At 43.3% G+C, this 18,297-nt stretch overlaps 1 protein-coding gene across 2 annotated transcripts in view; it reads left to right on the top strand.

The window, feature by feature from the left end:
• The window catches only part of TGFBR2 (transforming growth factor beta receptor 2), a 94,231-nt gene extending 81,897 nt beyond the window's left edge, over positions 1-12,334 (top strand). Inside the window, exons 6-7 of one of the 2 annotated variants that reach the window (XM_022553948.2) lie at positions 6,924-7,051; positions 9,721-12,334. In XM_022553948.2, coding sequence (XP_022409656.1) covers positions 6,924-7,051; positions 9,721-9,900 — 308 coding nt within the window. In that variant the 3' untranslated portion in view covers positions 9,901-12,334. The other variant, XM_089918969.1, reaches the window with a different exon arrangement.
• The last annotated feature ends 5,963 nt before the right edge of the window (positions 12,335-18,297 follow it).

Here is an 18,297-nt window from a genome sequence, read left to right on the forward strand (position 1 = left end):
CAAATATGGGGCTTGTGCATCTGCAGATGTTGGTATCTGCTTCTGGTCCTGGAACCAACGCCCCACGAGTACCGAGGGAGGACTGTGTTAATGATGGTCAGCACTTGCGCTTTCTCTTGTTTTGTGGATACAGAAACTGAGGCACAAAGAGTTGATGTCTGTTTTCCAAGTCCTCATCTCTAGTTTATGATGGGTCTGGGGTAAACACAACGAATAATACCCCTACTTATGATGCATACCGTTAGCACTTTTTTTTTAAAGTGCTAAACTCGATCTTACTCTCTAAGCTGTTTGCTTTTTTTCTTAGAGGCATTTCCAAAATTTTTAAAAGATGGTATTTATTTTAAAAGATGGCACTCTCTGAACTAACCCCACTCACCTTTTGACTTGCTTTCTCTGCAGTTCTTCACATGATTTGATCAAAGGCACAAAAAGAAAAATGCAACAGTCTCATTTTTCTCCATCTGCACCACCATCAGCCTTATCCCAGGGGGAGCTCTGGAGCATGAATTGCACAGTAGTCATCTCCTCTAGGGGCAAGACAGACTGTTAGAACTCCCGTGTTGACCCAGCAATACCACTACCGGGCATATACCCAGAGAAAACCATAATTCAAAAGGACACATGCACCCCAATATTCATTGCAGCACTATTTACAATAGTCAGGACATGGAAGCAACCTAAATGTCCATCAACAGAGGAATAGATAAAGAAGATGTGGTACCTATATGCAATGGAATACTACTCAGCCATAAAAAAGAGTAAAATTGGGTCATTTGTAGAGACGTGGATGGATCTAGAAACTGTCATACAGAGTGAAGTAAGTCAGAAAGAGAAAAACAAATACCGTATATTAACGCATATATGTGGAATCTGAACAAATTGGTCTATACGATCTTATTTACAAAGCAGAAATAGAGACACAGATGTAGAGAACAAATGTATGGATACCAAGGGGGAAGTAGGGGGGATGATTTGGGAGATTGGGATTGACATATATCTACTACTATGTATAAAATAGATAACTAATGAGAACCTGCTGTATAGCACAGGGAACTCTACTCAGTGCTCTGTGGTGACCTAAATGGGAAGGAAATCCAAAAAAGAGGGGGTATATGTATATGTATAGCTGATTCACTTTGTTGTACAGTAGAAACTAACACAACATTGTAAAGCAATTATACCAATTAAAAAAAAAAAAACTCCCATGTTAATTCGTCATTGGCTACAGACTGCCCTCCAGGCCAGGAAGCTCCCATCAACCAAGGGTAATTCTCCATAGAAGGGAGAAATTTTGAGCCCTTACAACTCAGCGTTTTGCAGCACCTCGGGGCTGTGGTGTTCTTGGCTTGGTAAAGGGGGTCTAGGCAGGCTGCCAACCACATCTGCTATGGCAGCCAAAAGAGCTGGAAATGGAGAGTCAGTGGACTGATACATTGTTTAAGGAGCAGTTTATGTCATATGCAAATCATATTACATTACATTACATTATATTATATTATATTATATTATATTATACAAACCTCAGGGCATGGCACTAAGAGAGCATCATTATTTGATTAGGTTGAATTACAGGATAGCTCTGGAGGGGGACATGGAGGTCATCTAGTCCAGCCCATTCATTTTCTAGAAAAGAAGATTTAGGTCAGAGTAAACCCTTACTGGGAACTTATCTCTTGCTTGAATTCAAGCCAGCTCATATTTATTGAAAGCCTACTGTGTATAAGGCACAATTTCAGCAGACACAAAACTCAGCCTCTGCCTTAGGCCTTAGGAGTTTACAGTCCGGTAAAAGATAAGGGACTAGAAGAAAGAAATAAGGTGTATAAATACCATGCAAATCGAAGTTCAGATCTCACCCCAAGAGCAGTACAGATTAAGTGCTATGGGCACTTGAAGGCAAATGCAGACACACAGAAGGATGGTTTGTGCTTGTCTCAAAGTGGTGGAGGAGGGGAGGGCTTCATCCCAACTAAGGAAAAGGAAAATACCCTGCCAGCTCTTCTAGTTGGGTGAGGCGGAAAAAGATAAATATGCAAGTAAGGTTCTGGGAAAGGGGGAAAATCAAATAAACAAGAACAAGCCATCTCTTTTCAAAATGTCATTTCGCCTTAAATGCTTCTTCAATTCTCAGCCTGGATGGGCAAATTATTGAAAGTTTCACTCATTAGACAGGGTTATTTTGAAGTAAAGGCCAAAGGTCCTATTTATTTTGGAGGAAAACGGCGAATCCAGCCCACTCTTCCCTTTTGGCTCAGGCATGTTTCAGCACTGGAGTGATTTTATTTTCTAAATTGTCCTGTGATGCACTGACATGGGTATTGTCCCACCCACTTAAATTAATAGATGTTCTAATATTCACCCAGAGTTTATGCATTGGCCACTTTGGACAGGATCTAAGATTAATTCATTCATTCGCTCAACAAAGCATTTATTGAGAGCCTGTTGTATGGGAGGCCCTGCCATGGGTGCCAGGAATACAAGCATGAGAAAGGGACTCTGAACCTGCCTGCAGACGCTCACCATCTGGTCGAGTGAGACAGATAAGCAGTGGCTGTACACCCTAAAATAGAGCTCTGCCCCAGACGTCTAATAAAGAATTGCTCTGGGGATATTCAAGGAAGCTTCTATAAAGATATCGACCCTAGAACATGAGGGGGGATCAAGATGGCAGAGTAGGAAGACCCTGAGCTAACCTCCCCCCATGAACATGTCAAAACTACCACTACATATAAAGCAGATCTCTCTGAGAATGACCTGAAGATTAGCAGGTCAGCTCTTCTATAACAAAGGCTATAAAGAAAGAACCACTCAAAGTCAGGTAGGAGGCAAGGACAAGTGATCTCGTCCAGACCCACACCCCTACTGCATGACCCAGAAGAGGAGGGAGTATCACAAGCTCCAGGATCCTCCCTGGGAAGCAGGAGGTTCGAGCCCCATATTAAGCACCCCAGCCCTGGGGTCTGGCACTGGAAGATGAGCCCTCTTGGCTGGTTGGAAAACCAGTGGGGCTTACCAGAGGACTGTAAGAAACCAAGACCCCACTCTTGAAGAGCACACAGACAGATTTGCTTGCTCCCTGCCCCAGAGCAGAGGCAGCACCCCAGGAAAAGACACGGTCCGTGCTCACTTCAGATCCAGCTCTCCCACCAAAGCCACAAAGGGCACATGCAGACTGCATAGGGATGCACACAAGGATATGCCTTCAAGATCAGGATAGATAACTTTTTCACTTAATTTAAGAGAGACAAACAGAACTAGTCAAAGTGAGAAGACAGAGGACTCTATTTCAAATGAAGAAACAAGATAAACCCCTACTGAAACACAGATAAATAATTTACCTGATATAAAGAATTCAAATCAATAGTAATAAAAATACCTTGATACAAATGAAAATAAAAACACAACTTTTCAAAAATCTGTGGGACATAGCAAAAGCAGTTCTAAGAGGAAAGTTTATAGTGATACAGGCCTACTTCAAGAAACAAAAATCTCAAACAACCTAACTTTCTACCTAAAAGAGTTAGAAAAAGAACAAACAAAGCCCAAAGTCAGCAGAAGGAAGGAAATAATAAAGATCAGAGAGGAAACAAAATAAAGATCAAGAAAACAATAGAAAAGATTAATGAAACCAAGAACTGGCTTTTTGAAAAGAGAAACAAAATGGATAAACCTTTAGCCAGGTTCACCAAGAAGAAAAGAGAGAGGACCCAAATAAACAAAATAAGATATTAAGGTGGAGAAGTAACAACTGATATCACAGAGATAGAAAAAAATCGTAAGATAATACTACTAACGGTTATGCCAACAAAATGGACTACATGGAATAAATGGACAAATTTCTAGAAACATACAACCTACCAAGATTAAATCAAGAAGAAACAGAAAATTTGAAGAGACCAATCACTAGAAGTGAAATTGAATTTGTAATTAAAAAACTCCCAGCAAACAGGGCTGTATGTCGAGGGCTGGATGCCTTCACAGGTGAATTCTACCAAACATATAAAGAAGAGTTAATGCCTTTATTTCAAAAACTATTGCAAAAAAATTGAAGTGGAGGGAACACTTCCAAACTACGAGGTCAGATTTACAATTTACAAATTCTAAGAGGTCACCATTACCCTGACACAAAAACCAGACAAAGGCATTATAAAAAAAAAAAGAAAATTACAGGCCGTTATCCCTGATGAACATAGATCTTCAACAAAATATCAGCAAACTGAATTCAATAGTACATAAAAAGTCTCATACATTGTGATCATGTGGGATTTATTCCAGGGATTACGGATGTTCAGTATCTGCCAATCAATCAATGTTTTACAGTACATTAACAAAATGAAAGAATAGTCATATGATCATCTCAATCGATGTAGAAAAAGCATTTGACAAAATTCAACATCCATTCATGATAAAAACTCTCAACAAGATGGTATAGAGAAAACACACTTCAACTTAATAAAGACCATTATGGTAAAGCCACAGCTAAATAACATTATACTTAATGGTGAAAAGCTGAAAGGTTTTTGTCTAAGATTAGGAACAAGACAAGTATGCCCACGGTTGTCACTTATATTTAACATATTATTGGAAGTCTTAGGCAGAGCAGTCAAACAAGAAAAAGATATAAAAAGGCATCCATATTAGAAGGGAAGAAGTAAAACTGTCACTGTTTGCAGATGACATGAAACCATATGTAGAAAACCCTAAAGACACCATCAAAAAACTATTGGGAGTAATAAATGAATTCAGTTAAGTTGCAGGATACAAGATTAATATACAGAAATCTGTTGCATTTCTGTACACTAATGATGAACTATCAGAAAGGGAAGTTAAGAAAACAATCCCATTTATAATCAAATCAAAAAGATTAAAATACCTAGGGATAAATTTAACCAAGGAGGTAAAAGACCTGTACTCTAAATACTGTAAGACATTGAAGAAGGAAATTGAAGATGATACAGATAAATAGATATCCCATATTCATGGAATAAAAGAATTAATATTGTTAAAATGTCCATACTCTTTAAAGCAATCTACAGGTTTAAAGCAATCCCTATCAAAATACCCATGACATTTTTCACAGAACTAGAACAAATAATCCTAACATGTGTATGGAACCACAGAAGACCCTGAATAGCCAAAGCAATCTTGAGAAAAAAGAACAAAATTGGAGGGATCACACTCCCTGACTTCAGATTATACTACAAAGCAGCAGTAATCAAAACAGTATGGTACTGGCACAAAAACAGACATATAACACAGCTCAGTGGAACAGAATAGTGAGCCCAGAAATAAACCCACACACTTTTGGTCAATTAATCTACAACAAAGAAGGCAAGAATATACAATGGGGAAAAGACAGTCCCTTCAATAAGTGGTACTGAGAAAACTGGACAGTTAAATGTGAAAGAATGAAATTAGAACACCTTCTCATACTACATACAAAAGTAAAATGTATACGTGTGTACACACAACACACAAAATGGAATATTAGCCATAAAAAAGAATGAAATTTTGCCACTTGCAACAACATGGATGGTCCTGGAGGGTATTATGCTTAGTAAAATAAGTCAGACAGACAGAGAAAGACAAATACTGCTTGATTTCACTTACATGTGCGATCTACAGAATAAAACAAGCAAAACAAACAGACTCACAGATACAGAGAACAAACTATGGTTTCTTGCCAAAAGGGTTAGGGGTGAGGGAGATTAAGAGGTACAAACTACTAGGTATAAAATAGATAAATTACAAGGATGTAATGTACAGCACAGGAAATATAGCCAGTTTTTTATAATAACTTTACATGGAATATAATCCATAAAAATATTGAGTTACTATGTTGTATACCTGAAACTGATATAACATGGTAAGTCAACTAACTATACTTCAATAAGAAAAATTAGAAGAAAATCAGCAACCTGAATTTCCCTTAAAAAAAGAAGAAAAGATTTTGTCCTTAGTTGAAACCTGAAGTCCTAATGAAGTGTTTACATCATCCTTCTTTATTTTCTTTTTAGCAAGTATCACTGAAGGGAAGTTACCTTTTTAAATTCTGTTTGTTGGTGTTACCAGTCGCTCTCCTCTGTCATCTAAAACAGCATTTCTGAACCTCTTTTTCATTATTACTATTGCAAGGAGCCTTTGTAGACATTTTTTTCTTAATCACTACTCCCCATGATTTTTCTCCCTGTGGGAAAATTATACATGATATAAAGTTCACCAGTTTAGCCATTTTTAAGTGGTTACAATTCACAACTTAAGTGGTACAGTTCGATAGCATTAAGTACATTCACAGTGTTGTGTAATTATCACCATTATCCATTTCCAGAACTTTTTCATCCTCCCCAACTGAAACCCTGTACCTATTAAACAATATCTCTCTACCTCTTCTACCCCCATCCCCTGGCAACCACTATTCTGCTCTCTGTCTCTGTGAATTAGCCTGTCCCAGGTACCTCATATAAGGGGAATCATACAATATTTGTCCTTTCGTGTCTGGCTTATTTCACTAAGCATAATCTGTATTGTAGCATCTATCAGAATTTCATTCCTTTTTTTTATGGCTGAATCTCCCCAAGAAATTTAATACCACATATTAAATCTATTTATGTACTGTGGACCTTTGTAGGGCCACAAACCATTGTAATATGTAAGATTTTTCTACCTCCCAAGAACCAGGATTGCCCCATTGAGATGTCTGCATTAGAATCTGAATCCCCTGACCTTGTTGGTCTTGTTCTCTGCTCTGTCCCCAGCTGTTAGGACATCGTGGGCACTCAACAGTCATGTGTTGAATACTTCTCAAGCTCCTTCCACAACCCCTCCTTATATTTGAGCGTAATCACAGGTGCATCACACTCAGTGCCTTAGCTGTGCACACCCTTTTCAAGGGCCCTGTGTTTGTCTGCTCTCTCCAACAGAAGTGAAGGATTATGAGCCTCCATTCGGTTCCAAGGTGCGGGAGCATCCCTGTGTCGAAAGCATGAAGGACAACGTGTTGAGAGATCGAGGACGACCCGAAATCCCAAGCTCCTGGCTCAACCACCAGGTAAGGAGTGACTGTTGCGAACGGCAAGTAAAGTTCATCCGGAGTAATATCTTAGGTAGGAGAGAATTCCTAGCTATTGGGCATCAATCTGAGGCAGGTCACTTTGTTTTCCATGACCCTGTTCACTTTTCTTTATAAAGAAGTTTCAGTAAAGTGGGATGACCTTGTTATTGCACGTTCTACCCACCATTCAGAAAGGGCTCACACAGAATCATTTGACGGGCATTTGTCATATTGTCCAAGCCGTCTTGCTTCTGAGTTAAAATATTTTGTTTGCAGCCTGTGCCACTCACCTCTTATAGGGAGTTTATGTTTTGTTCCCTTCTGGGTTCCAAATGTTTTCTTCTGGGAATCTTCAGCTCTGGCAGGAAATACTTAGTGAGAAAGAAGGGGTGTTTGGCAGCCAGCTGGCCTGCAAGGGGCTGCTGTGCGCTCAGGCTGCGGCAGGTGTGTCGAGAAGGAGGCTGGGATAAAGGAAAGCACAGAAGAGCAAAGGGCAAGGGAACAAATAGGAAATCTGTCTTTCCAGAACTTCCTAATGGCTTCTTTTTTTTTTCTTTTTAAGCAATGGTAGGTAAGGCCATCCATCCATAGCAGGGCAGTGGTTCTGACATACAGGGAGACCTATCCAAATTCCCCTCATCAAAATGCCCCCAATCAGAGGAAAAGGAGGCATAGGTTGTGAGAGCTGGGGACTGCCAGGCACAGCAGGGAAGAGCCATGAATGAGGGAGAGGGGCCTTGTGCCCATAGCTCACTGACAAGACTGTCCTTTCCATTGACGTAAACCATTTATGGCCGCCTTTGGCTGAATTCCCTTACCCAGGGAAGGCTGGGGCTAAGTCATAGGTTTCCTAAGGGCAAGGCAGATAAGTCAGATAAAAAACAGAAACCACAAGTCAGGTGCAATCAAGGAGACAGATGGAGCAGGAAGCCTGGTGTGTGCCAGCCCTCGCCAAGAGCCACTTCAGTGGACAGACCCTGATAAAGCTGGGGGAGAGCATGGACCAGGATGTGGCCTAGGGCTTCTCCCTGGGTTTCAGGAAAGCCTCTTTGGCTTTGAAAATGCAAGACTATTTTGTGTTAACTCTGAAATCAGAAGGCACTAGTATTGTTTCTTTCAAACTCTTATTGCCTCCTCTGCTGTACAGTTCTTCTAATGAAGCCATTATTCATGATGATAAAATTCTGGAAAGAATTTGCATAATACATTTTTTCTCTTAATGAGATTTGTTGCCCTATTTATTTCAAGTTAATGCTTAATATTTAATTTAATTTACTGCCTGTAATTACAGTGCCAGAATAAAATAAATGTTACTTGTGTACCAACAATAACACTCCACTCTTAACAGGGCCATCAATCAATACCGCCAATTAGGTGAATCACACAATTAATTCAACATCATGCACTCACTCACAGGGCGGGAAGGGAGGGTCAGGTTCCTAGGTGTGTGGGGAAAGTTGCTGGTTAGACTGCAGACAGGAGAGTGCCATTCTCAGGGCAGAGTTGGGATTGATCCATTCCACCTGGCCACTCGTGTGAGGGGACACCAGTGATAGGGTTGGGCCTCTGATTGGCAAGAGCGCAGTCTGTTTCCACCTATTGGGCTATCTAGTTAATCCGTGCCTGCTTTATTTCCAAAAAATGACTTGAAATAACAAAAATATTTGCAATGCAAAATAAAAATTAAAGCCATGAAAGAAGACCCTTGTCACACATTGTGGGCAGCATTTTCTGGATGGGCCTTTTGAATGGGGCCTTTATGGGGTTAGGTTGAACTCTCTGAAACAGCCTGCAGGACCTACAAAGACAGACAGGGCCCAGCCTGATGCAGGAGAGGAGGGGCCTAGCAGAGGGTCTCCCCAGCAGCTGCTGGAAGATGGGACTTGAACCCAGAAAATGCAACCAGACCAATGCCTGGACTTCACTCAGATATTCAGTCCTGTTTACATAGGAATGTGTACATGATTCCAGCTCTTAAGACTCTCTGGAAAAGGCAAAACCATTAAGACAATAAGCAGATCAGTGGTGGTCAGGGGCTGAGGGGGGAGGAAGGAGGGGTGACGAGGTGGAGCACAGAGGCTGTTTAGGGCAGTGGCCTTCTGTGGATACTGTGATGATGGACACATCTGCCAGAATCCACGTCCTGTACATTACCGTGAACCGTGTTCTGGTTGACTTCGGTTGATAGTGACGTGTCAGTGTTGGTTCACCGATTTTAACAAATGCACACACAGATGCAAGGTGTTGATGGCGGGGGAGGTTGTCCGCGAGGGTGGAGGGCATATATGGAAACTCTGTAATTTCCATTTGATTTTGCTATGAACCTAAAACTGCCCTCAACAGTAAAGCCTAAAGCTATGCCCCTCCCCACCAAACAGAAAGGTGTGAAATGGCATTAGAAGCCCACTTCACGGGAATTTTCAGGATTGGGGATGCTGCTGTGCCCCAGGAGCCTACTGGGGGGCCTTGTGCTGTGTCTTCATTTCCCCACTTCCTATGATCAGATGGCCCTGGAACGCTGGCCGCCTGCAGCTGCAGTCAGATGGTGCTGGGGACTGGCCTGCAGGCGGGGACAGAGCGATGGCGGCAGAGACAAGGCAGGGGCTGCCTTGCCCCCAGGAGCCGCCATCCCCTCTCAGAGGCCTGTGGACCCTCTTCCCCTGCAGGGCATCCAGACGGTGTGTGAGACGCTGGCCGAGTGCTGGGACCACGACCCCGAGGCCCGGCTCACGGCGCAGTGTGTGGCCGAGCGCTTCAGTGAGCTGGAGCATCTGGACAGACTCTCGGGCAGGAGCAGTTCGGAGGAGAAGATTCCCGAAGACGGCTCCCTGAACACTACCAAATAGCTCTTCCAACGGTTGGCCGAGTGTGGCTGCCCCTGTGGCCAAAGAACAGAGGCAGCAGGAAGCTGCCCCTGAACGATGCTTCCTGGAACCCCGGGGCCGCTCCCTCCCCCCCGAGCTGGGGAGGGGGTGACAGGAAGCGTCCTATGTCTTTGACTTTGTCATAGGATAAGCTGTGTTAGCACTTCCTCAGGAAATGAGATTGATTTTTACAATAGCCAATAACATTTGCACTTTATTAATGCCTGTATATAAATATGGAATAGCTATGTTTTATATATATCTATATATGTTTATATCTATCTATACAGCCATACTCTAGAAAGAGGTGAGGAAAAAGATCAAATATGCCCAAGAAATGGGTTAGATGGGCGAGCTTGGCACTGAGCACAGAAGGAAGGGCTCTGGGGCAGCCTCAGCACTTGGCAGTCACTCGCGTGCTGGGCCTCTGAGCACACAGGGGTTGGGGGGGTGCGGGGGGGTGCGGTCTTTGCCTTCAGAGAGAGACTCCAGGTCTCAGAGCCTGCTGTGGCCAAGTTGCACTTGCTTTTGCAAAGTAATAATTCCCTGTACTGGGTCCTGTTCTGGCCATGGAGCTGATTGGAGTCGCACTGTTTGGGGACCAGACCCTGGGGTCCCCGTGTGCCATCATCTCTCCTGGACTTGTCACCGGAGCTTCACGACCCACCTCTGGTTTGTGAATCTCCTTCCTCAGCTAGTTCAGAAACTTTGCTCCATTTCTAATTGCTTAAATGTTTTAAGCCCCATGTTTTACCTTCACAGGCTACAGAAAAATCAGGACACATTTCCCCACCCGTGAAATTGCCACACGTTCTACTAATGAGAAATTGTTATTTTTAAAAAATCCCCCCCCCCATACCTATGTTACTGTTCCCTGTTTCCTAAAAGGGAACAGGTCTCCCTTCCAGGTTCTTTATGTTTAGTTTTTTATCACTCTTGGTTTCAGTCTCCAGCTTTCTATGCAACACTAGTAGGTTCTATGCTCTGGGCTTCAGGGGACTCGAGCACATTTTGGCCAAGGGGAAAGTATTTGAGCAGCACAGCACTGCCACATCAGGAGTCTCCTCAGGCACTCTGAACGTGTGTCTTGCTTGGCCAGCACGGTGTTTAACAAAATCGAGGCACTTTTTAAATACCTGGAGATTTTGCAAAAAAAAAAAAAAAAAATTTGGATCCTCAAGTAAGACTAGAGAGCAAATGGTTTCCAGTTCTCTCTGGTCCACATCATTCACAGATGCAGGTGTGGACACTCTTAGAAAGCTGCTCACTTCCGTCATGAATGTTTGTGTTTTCCACCCACCGCCACCCCAGTCTGGGAATTAAACCTGCTTCCAACCAAGGGCCCCTGTGAGAAATGTGCATCCATGCACTCCTTCTCTGACTATAGAGTATGATTTTGATTCCCTTCCTGGGGTTAAGATTTGAAGCTGGCCTTCTTTTGGACTAATGGGGACCTCCTCTGGGTGGTCCCTGTTAACCCAAATCTATTTTGCTTGTATTTTAAGAGCTTCCCCCTCTGCTTTCAGAGGGTGCTCTTTACTCCAAGAAACTGTTGCCATGGTTACTGGTCTCAGTCACACCTGCCTTCCCAACCTTTGCAGAATTTGAATGTGGGACACAGGAGTCCCACGTACGGTTAGGAAATCTGTGTCCACATGGACAAGAACAAAGAATGTGCTTTACTACTCCATAGGAAACTCGTTAATCCACAAACAAGTGTTAATGCTGCAAATAACAATTTTTAAAAAATGTTTTTGAAGCTTATTTTCAGCCAAATAGGAATATTGGAGAGGGACTGGCAGTGACCAGCTCTACTTGGGTTTTGGAAGGTCTCATCTCATTGGGGTTTTAGCAGATATGCTGAAGTTTGGGATTGGGGGGAACTTTTAGGAACCCTGCTCGGTGGGGTGGGCTGAGAGAGTTAAGGTAGTTTGACCCGCAATGCTGCGGAAGTGCCCAGAAATCCCCTGCACTTTAGGGCTGGTGAGGCCGTCCCAATAGCTGTTGCTCATTGACCTCTAGTGGTGAATTTCTAGAATACTAGTCCATTATGGGATCTTCCAAGAGTCAAAAGAGCTTTATCACTTCGGGGTGGTCATCAGCATAAACTGGAATGTAGTGTCAGATGATACTGTGGCTTGTTTTATGTTTGTTTCCCTTATTCAAGAAAAAGACCAAGGAATATCCTTCTGTAGTTCCTAAAAATACTGACTTTTTTCACTACTCTACATAAAGGGAAAGTTTTATTCTTTTATGGAACACTTCACCAGTACTCATTTATTAAAATAGGAATGTGAATGCTATATACTCTTTTTATATCAACTGTGTCAAGCACTTATTTTCATTCTATGCATTGTTTGTCTTTTATATAAATAAAATGTTTATTCGACTGAATAAAACAAAAATACTCAGGTCAGCTTCCTGCCTCCTGTTCCTATTCATAGGGGTCCACAAGCCTCATTTGGTTATTTTGCAGTTTGTGCAGAAAAAGCCACAAGACAAATCCTCTCCAACTTTTCCATATTCACTGTCTTCTTCAACTGACAGTGTCAGGTCCCTGTTTTTTGTTTGTTTGTTTTTTTGCTGTACGCGGGCCTCTCACTGTTGTGGCCTCTCCCGTTGCGGAGCACAGGCTCCGGACGCACAGGCTCAGCGGCCAAGGCTCACGGGCCCAGCCGCTCCGCGGCATGTGGAATCTTCCCAGACCGGGGCACGAACCCGTGTGCCTTGCATCGGCAGGCGGACTCTCAACCACTGTGCCACCGGGGAAGCCCAGGTCCCTGTTTTTAAAAAAGCAGTCACTTCAGTACTGGGAAATGTGGCAGATGCTGGTGGTGGCTTGCCCCTTATCCCAGGTCCGGCACGGTGTCCCTCTACATCCCCGACCACCATCTCCCCTGTCCCCGGGTCCCGAGAGCGGCCCGCATCCACACGTGGCTTCTCGCGGGGTGCGCCGCCGGCTCCGCGCATGCCCACTTCTCCCTCCCCACTCCTCTCAGTTAACAGGCTGCTGCTATCTCCCCCCTCCCCCTACCCCGCCATGTGTCACGCTTCCTCCCTCTTCCTTTCTACCCAGCCACCCCATCCCACTTGGAGCTTTTTCATTGAGGTATAATTGACATACGAAATTGTATGTTTCAGGTATACAACATAATGATGCAATATTTGTATGTACTGTGAAATGATCACAGTAAGTCTGGTTAACATCCGTCATCATACAGAGTTGCAGAATTGTTTTTTCTTGTGATGAGAACGTTTAAGATCGACTTTCTTAGCAACTTTCAAATATGCAGCACAGTATTATTAACTATCGTCACCATGCTGTCACACATTACATCCCCAGGACTTATTTATGTTATAAACTGTAAGTTTGTACCTTCTGACCCCCTTCACCCATTTCATCCACTCCCCACCCCCTGCCTCTGGCCACCACCAGCCTGTTCTCTGAATCTCGTTTTCTTTGTTTTTTCCAATTCCACATATAAGTGAGATCATATGGTATTAGCCTTTTTCTGACTTATTTCACTAAGCGTGATGCCCTCAAGTTCTGTCCATGTTGTCACAAATGGCAAGATTTTATGTTTTTATGGCTGAAAAACATTCCATTGTATACATACGCCACTTTTTTTTTATCCATTCATCCATCAATGGACACTTAAGTTGCATGGTTATCTTGGCTTTCATAAATAATGCTGCAGTGAACATGGGACGCAGATATGTTTTCAAGTTAACGTCTTCACTTTCTTCAGATAAATACCGAGAGGTGGAATTGCTGGATTGTGTGGTAGCTCTATCTTTAACTTCTTGAGGACCGTCCACACTGCTCGCCTCCATAGTGGCTGCACCAGTATGTGCACTCCCACTAGCAGTGCACCCGCCCCACAGCTGCAACAACCAGGAATGTCACCAAACATTGCCACATATCCTCTGGGGGGCAAAAATCATCACTCTCAGATGAGAATCGCTTAGCTGGATGATGGGGTCCTGTACTACTGCGGGCATTAGTTGTAGTGCTGTCTTAACTAGTAGCTTGGCAGTTTTAGAGGTTACTAATTTTAGCAGTTTCCTGCTCCTCCGTTTACCACCTGTGTGACCTGGGCAAATTACTTACGCTCTCCATGCCTCAGTTTAATTATACGTACAGTGGGATTTTACAGGCTTCATCCCATACCAGTGACCACTGTGGTAAGGAATACTGGTGTTGCGTCTTGAACTTGGAAAGCCTTCAGTGCATACTGGCCAGTATTCGGTTGGTTTAGTGTGCCAGGGCTGCTTTCCAAAGAGGCTGATACTGAGATACATCCTAGAAGGCGTTAACAACACAGAGAAGTGGACACACACTGCAGGCCTGGAGCACAGGGAAGCTCCTGTCCTGGGTGAGTACTGGTCATCTGGGGAGGACGCCCATTCACTGAGCACCTGCCAAGACTAGGTCCATGAAGTAGGTACTGTGCCCATTTTACAGATGAGAAATCACACTCGAAGGACCCCAGTAAGAAGCCTAGGGTCTCACAGAGGTAGGTCTGCTTGCAAAGCCAAGGTGTCCTGGACTTCAAATTTGAAATAATAATTTGGAATAATGCTTGGTTCTTTTCTCGTATTGTCTCCTGAGGGACCTGGCCTGCCCAGCAGGATGAGAGGGCTGTACCACCATGAAACATCCCCATAGCACCATCATTGTTCTCATCCACCCCCACCCCCCTGGGGTCTGTCTGCACAGTGGGAGCAAGGAAGGTGTGTTCTTATCTCTATTGCTCCACTTGCTTCCACTCACATGAGAAGTGCTGTCTAAATTCTTGCCGAGAGCACAACTGGAGGACGAGTGAATAGTGTTGCCTCATGTGTGGAGTGTGCCCACTCCTTCAGACAGTTTCAGATTGTGCCAACCTTTAAAAACATTATTTTAGTGGGTCTGTTTTTATTTTAACATGTACTAGAAAAAATAAACACATTTACCCTGGGCTTTCACAAATATTATTGCTTGAAATATAGCTGGGTTTAAAAACTTGAATTGACTTTTTAAAATGCATTAAGTAGATAACAGTCCTTATTTTTGGCAACTGCAGGGGCTGGGAATATGAATGGTAAGGTTGGCGTGCTCCCCACAAGGAAGCAAATCCGTATGAATTGCTAACATTCATGGAGCACTCGGGAAGCACCAAACACCATTCTCTGTGTTTTACCATCTTTATCTGCTTTAATCTTCACCACCAACCTATGAGGTAGTCTTACGTCCATATAAGAGGTGAGGAAACAGGCAGGGAGCAAGGTATTACTAAGAGTCCCACAGTGAGCGGTCTTAAGGCCAGGATTGGAACTGAAGCAGTCAGACTCCAGAGCCCGCATGCAGACCTTGAACACAAGGTGAAGCTGGAGTTGAAGGGCCAGATGGAGTCCTGGAATGCTCGAGGTCTGATTCTTTAGGGTCAAATCCACAGGAGGAAGATGTAGTGCACACTGGAGGGGCCAGGGTGGCCATCAGGGAGCAAAAGTCATTCCTCAAAGGCACATGGACTCTGGGCTCCAGCCCAAGTGCTCCAGCCAAAACAGGAGCCAAGGTCCTCTGATGCCCCCCCTTACAGGCTCTGTTTTACCCGGGTTATTTCAGTCCTGGCTGCTGCAAAGTCGGGAGCATTCCCGGTTGGCAGTAAGTCTCCAAGTGCCCTCAGCGGGGTCCTGGTCCTTGCACCCGTCAGCAGCTTTGGAATGCAGGCGCTCTCTGTGCCTGGCAGTGGTGGTTTTTGTTTTAAGCTCCCTATGCAAATGACAGGGTGTACACTAATAGTCTAGTCCCGAGGGAAAACCCTTCCCAGGGTGACAGAGAAGTTTTCATCTAAGCAAGCGTGTCCATCCTTTTTCACAAGTCACCACAGTTGGCATCTGCAATTCTGTTCATTTTCCTTCTGAAATAGGCTGCCTAATCGTTGCTTATCACATTTCCAATTAGTATTTCTTATTTCACTTGGATAATTATAGCTCCAGACTATGGGTGTGGGGCTATGGCTTTCGGGCCTACTTTGCAAACTGCAGATAAAGACAAGATTGTGAACCTTCCCCCATTACATGGCCTGCCAATCAGCCTCACACGGTGTAATTTAATTCTAATACACCTCCTGATCTTTGGTGCATTTAAAAATAGCTTGTTAATAGTCTTCCTATTCTAATTAAACTAAAATTGCACACGGTGTGAAATGTGTGCTCTCTCTCACTCTTCCTCTACACACACACACACACATACACACAATGCTAAAAACTCACTCTGCGTGCACCCTGTGCAATCGGTGGTGCTGAAACTGTCCTTGAATCTTCCCCCCTCCATGCCTGCTGTGTAGACAATAGAATGATGATAGCCCTGGTGCTGGTGTGTCACCAGAAAGATGAAATGCCTTTGAAATGTAATATTTTGTCTAAATATTCTAACAAAATCATTAAAATTGGGACCTCTGGAGTCAGATCCCCTTGGTTTGGTTCAAATTATTGTCAGCTCCACAATGACTGACATGGCATGAACCTTTTAATCATTTTATTACTTTGGTTTCTTACCATGTAAAATGGGTAATGACAGGACCTACCTGAGAGAGTAGTAAGAATTACTATAAAAATAGAGTTACTGTTTTCAAAGTCATTAGAACAGAGACTGGTGCATGTAAGCATTAATTATTATTATCTACTCCAAAATGAATTTGTGATGTTGTCATATTTCAAAGACATAATGTCTCAACATCACTATCAGAGAAATGCAAATCAAAACTACAATGAGGTATCACCTAGCACCAGTCAAAATGGCCATCATTAAAAAGTCTACAAACAATAAATGCTGGAAAGGATGTATAGAAACGGGAACCCTCCTGCACCCTTGGTGGGAACGTAAATTGATACAGCTACTATGGAAAACTGTGTGGAGGTTCCTTAACAAAAACTAAAAACAAAGCTACCATATGATCTGGCAATCCCACTCCTGGGCATACGTCCAAAGAAAACCATGGTTCGAAAAGATACACGGACCCCAACGTTCACTGCAGCATTATTTACAACAGCCAAGACACGGAAGCAACCTAAATGTCCATGGACAGATGAATGGATAAAGAAGATGTGGTACATACATACAATGGAATATTACTCAGCCATAAAAAAACAATGAAATCATGCCATTTACAGCAACATGGATGGACCTAGAGATGATCACACTAACGGAAGTAAATCAGACAGAGAAAGGCAAATATCATATGAGATTGCTTACCTGTGGAATCTAAAAACTGATACAAATGAACTAATTGACAAAACAAAAACAGACTCACAGACTTAGGAAAGAAACTTAAGAGTTACCGAAGGGGGATGTTGAGGAAGGGGGAGAGAGAAATTAGGAGGTTGGCATTAACACATATACACTACTATATATAAAATAGATAATCAACGAGGACCTACTGTATAGCACAGGGAACTCTATTCAACATTCTGTAATAACCTATGTGGGAAAAGAATCTGAAAAAGAATAGGTACATGTGTATGTATAACTGAATCAAGTTACTGTACGCCTCATAAAAACACAACATTGTAAATCAACCATACTCCAACAGAAAATAAAAATTTTAAAAAAAAGGAAAGAAATGCCTACTCTATTCTCCTCAGGACTTGGTGACCTGGGTTGGTGTCACATCCCCTGGAGCCTGAGCAGGCTTGGGTCCCAAGGCTAGACTCTCATGGGGCTGAGGGAGCTGGGGAGAATGTACCAGCAAATGAGCCCCCCTTGGACCTGTAGTGCCTGGTCCCCTCTGGATGGGACCACAAGCTCCAGATCCAGGCAGGCCCTTCAAAAGCTAAACCAAGCCCATTGCACCCAAAGAAGGGTGGACCCTCTGGTTTGGAAGAGCTTTGAAAAGTCACCTGGTCTCCACATCTCCTGGTGGTGGGATTCCTACCTCCATCCTCCTTCCTTACAGTTGCCCCACCTACAGATGACAGCACCCTCAACGTACTGGGTTTGCAGGGTTGGGGTTTGTCTGGTGGGTGACGGGTAAGGGGGAAGAAGTAATGAGACACAAGCCCTCAGGAGTTTTTTCTAGCACATTCCACTCTGATAACCCAGGAATGCGAATTTCCTAAGGCTCTGGTTGCCCAAGTTGCCAGAGTGGGGCATATAGAAATGCTGCTGCCTTGTAGCCATTTCTCATAACAAAAACTTTAAAACTGGTGCTTATGGGTACTTCGTCTTAACAAGACCTGTGGGGGCTATAAATATACCTGCCCTCAAGAAATGTCCTGTGGTAGGTAATCAAAAAGGAATTCAAAACAGGGCCAACTTTCAAGAAGCCAATCTCAAGAGGTAAATTTTACTCACACTGTTTAAAAAAAAAAAAAAAAAGCACATGAAAAGATGCT

The sequence above is a fragment of the Delphinapterus leucas genome, chromosome 10 (genome assembly GCF_059928025.1).
Source record: "Delphinapterus leucas isolate spDelLeu-1000000601 "Yukka" chromosome 10, BTC_Dleu_Yukka2, whole genome shotgun sequence".
In the NCBI taxonomy this organism is placed as follows: domain Eukaryota; kingdom Metazoa; phylum Chordata; class Mammalia; order Artiodactyla; family Monodontidae; genus Delphinapterus; species Delphinapterus leucas.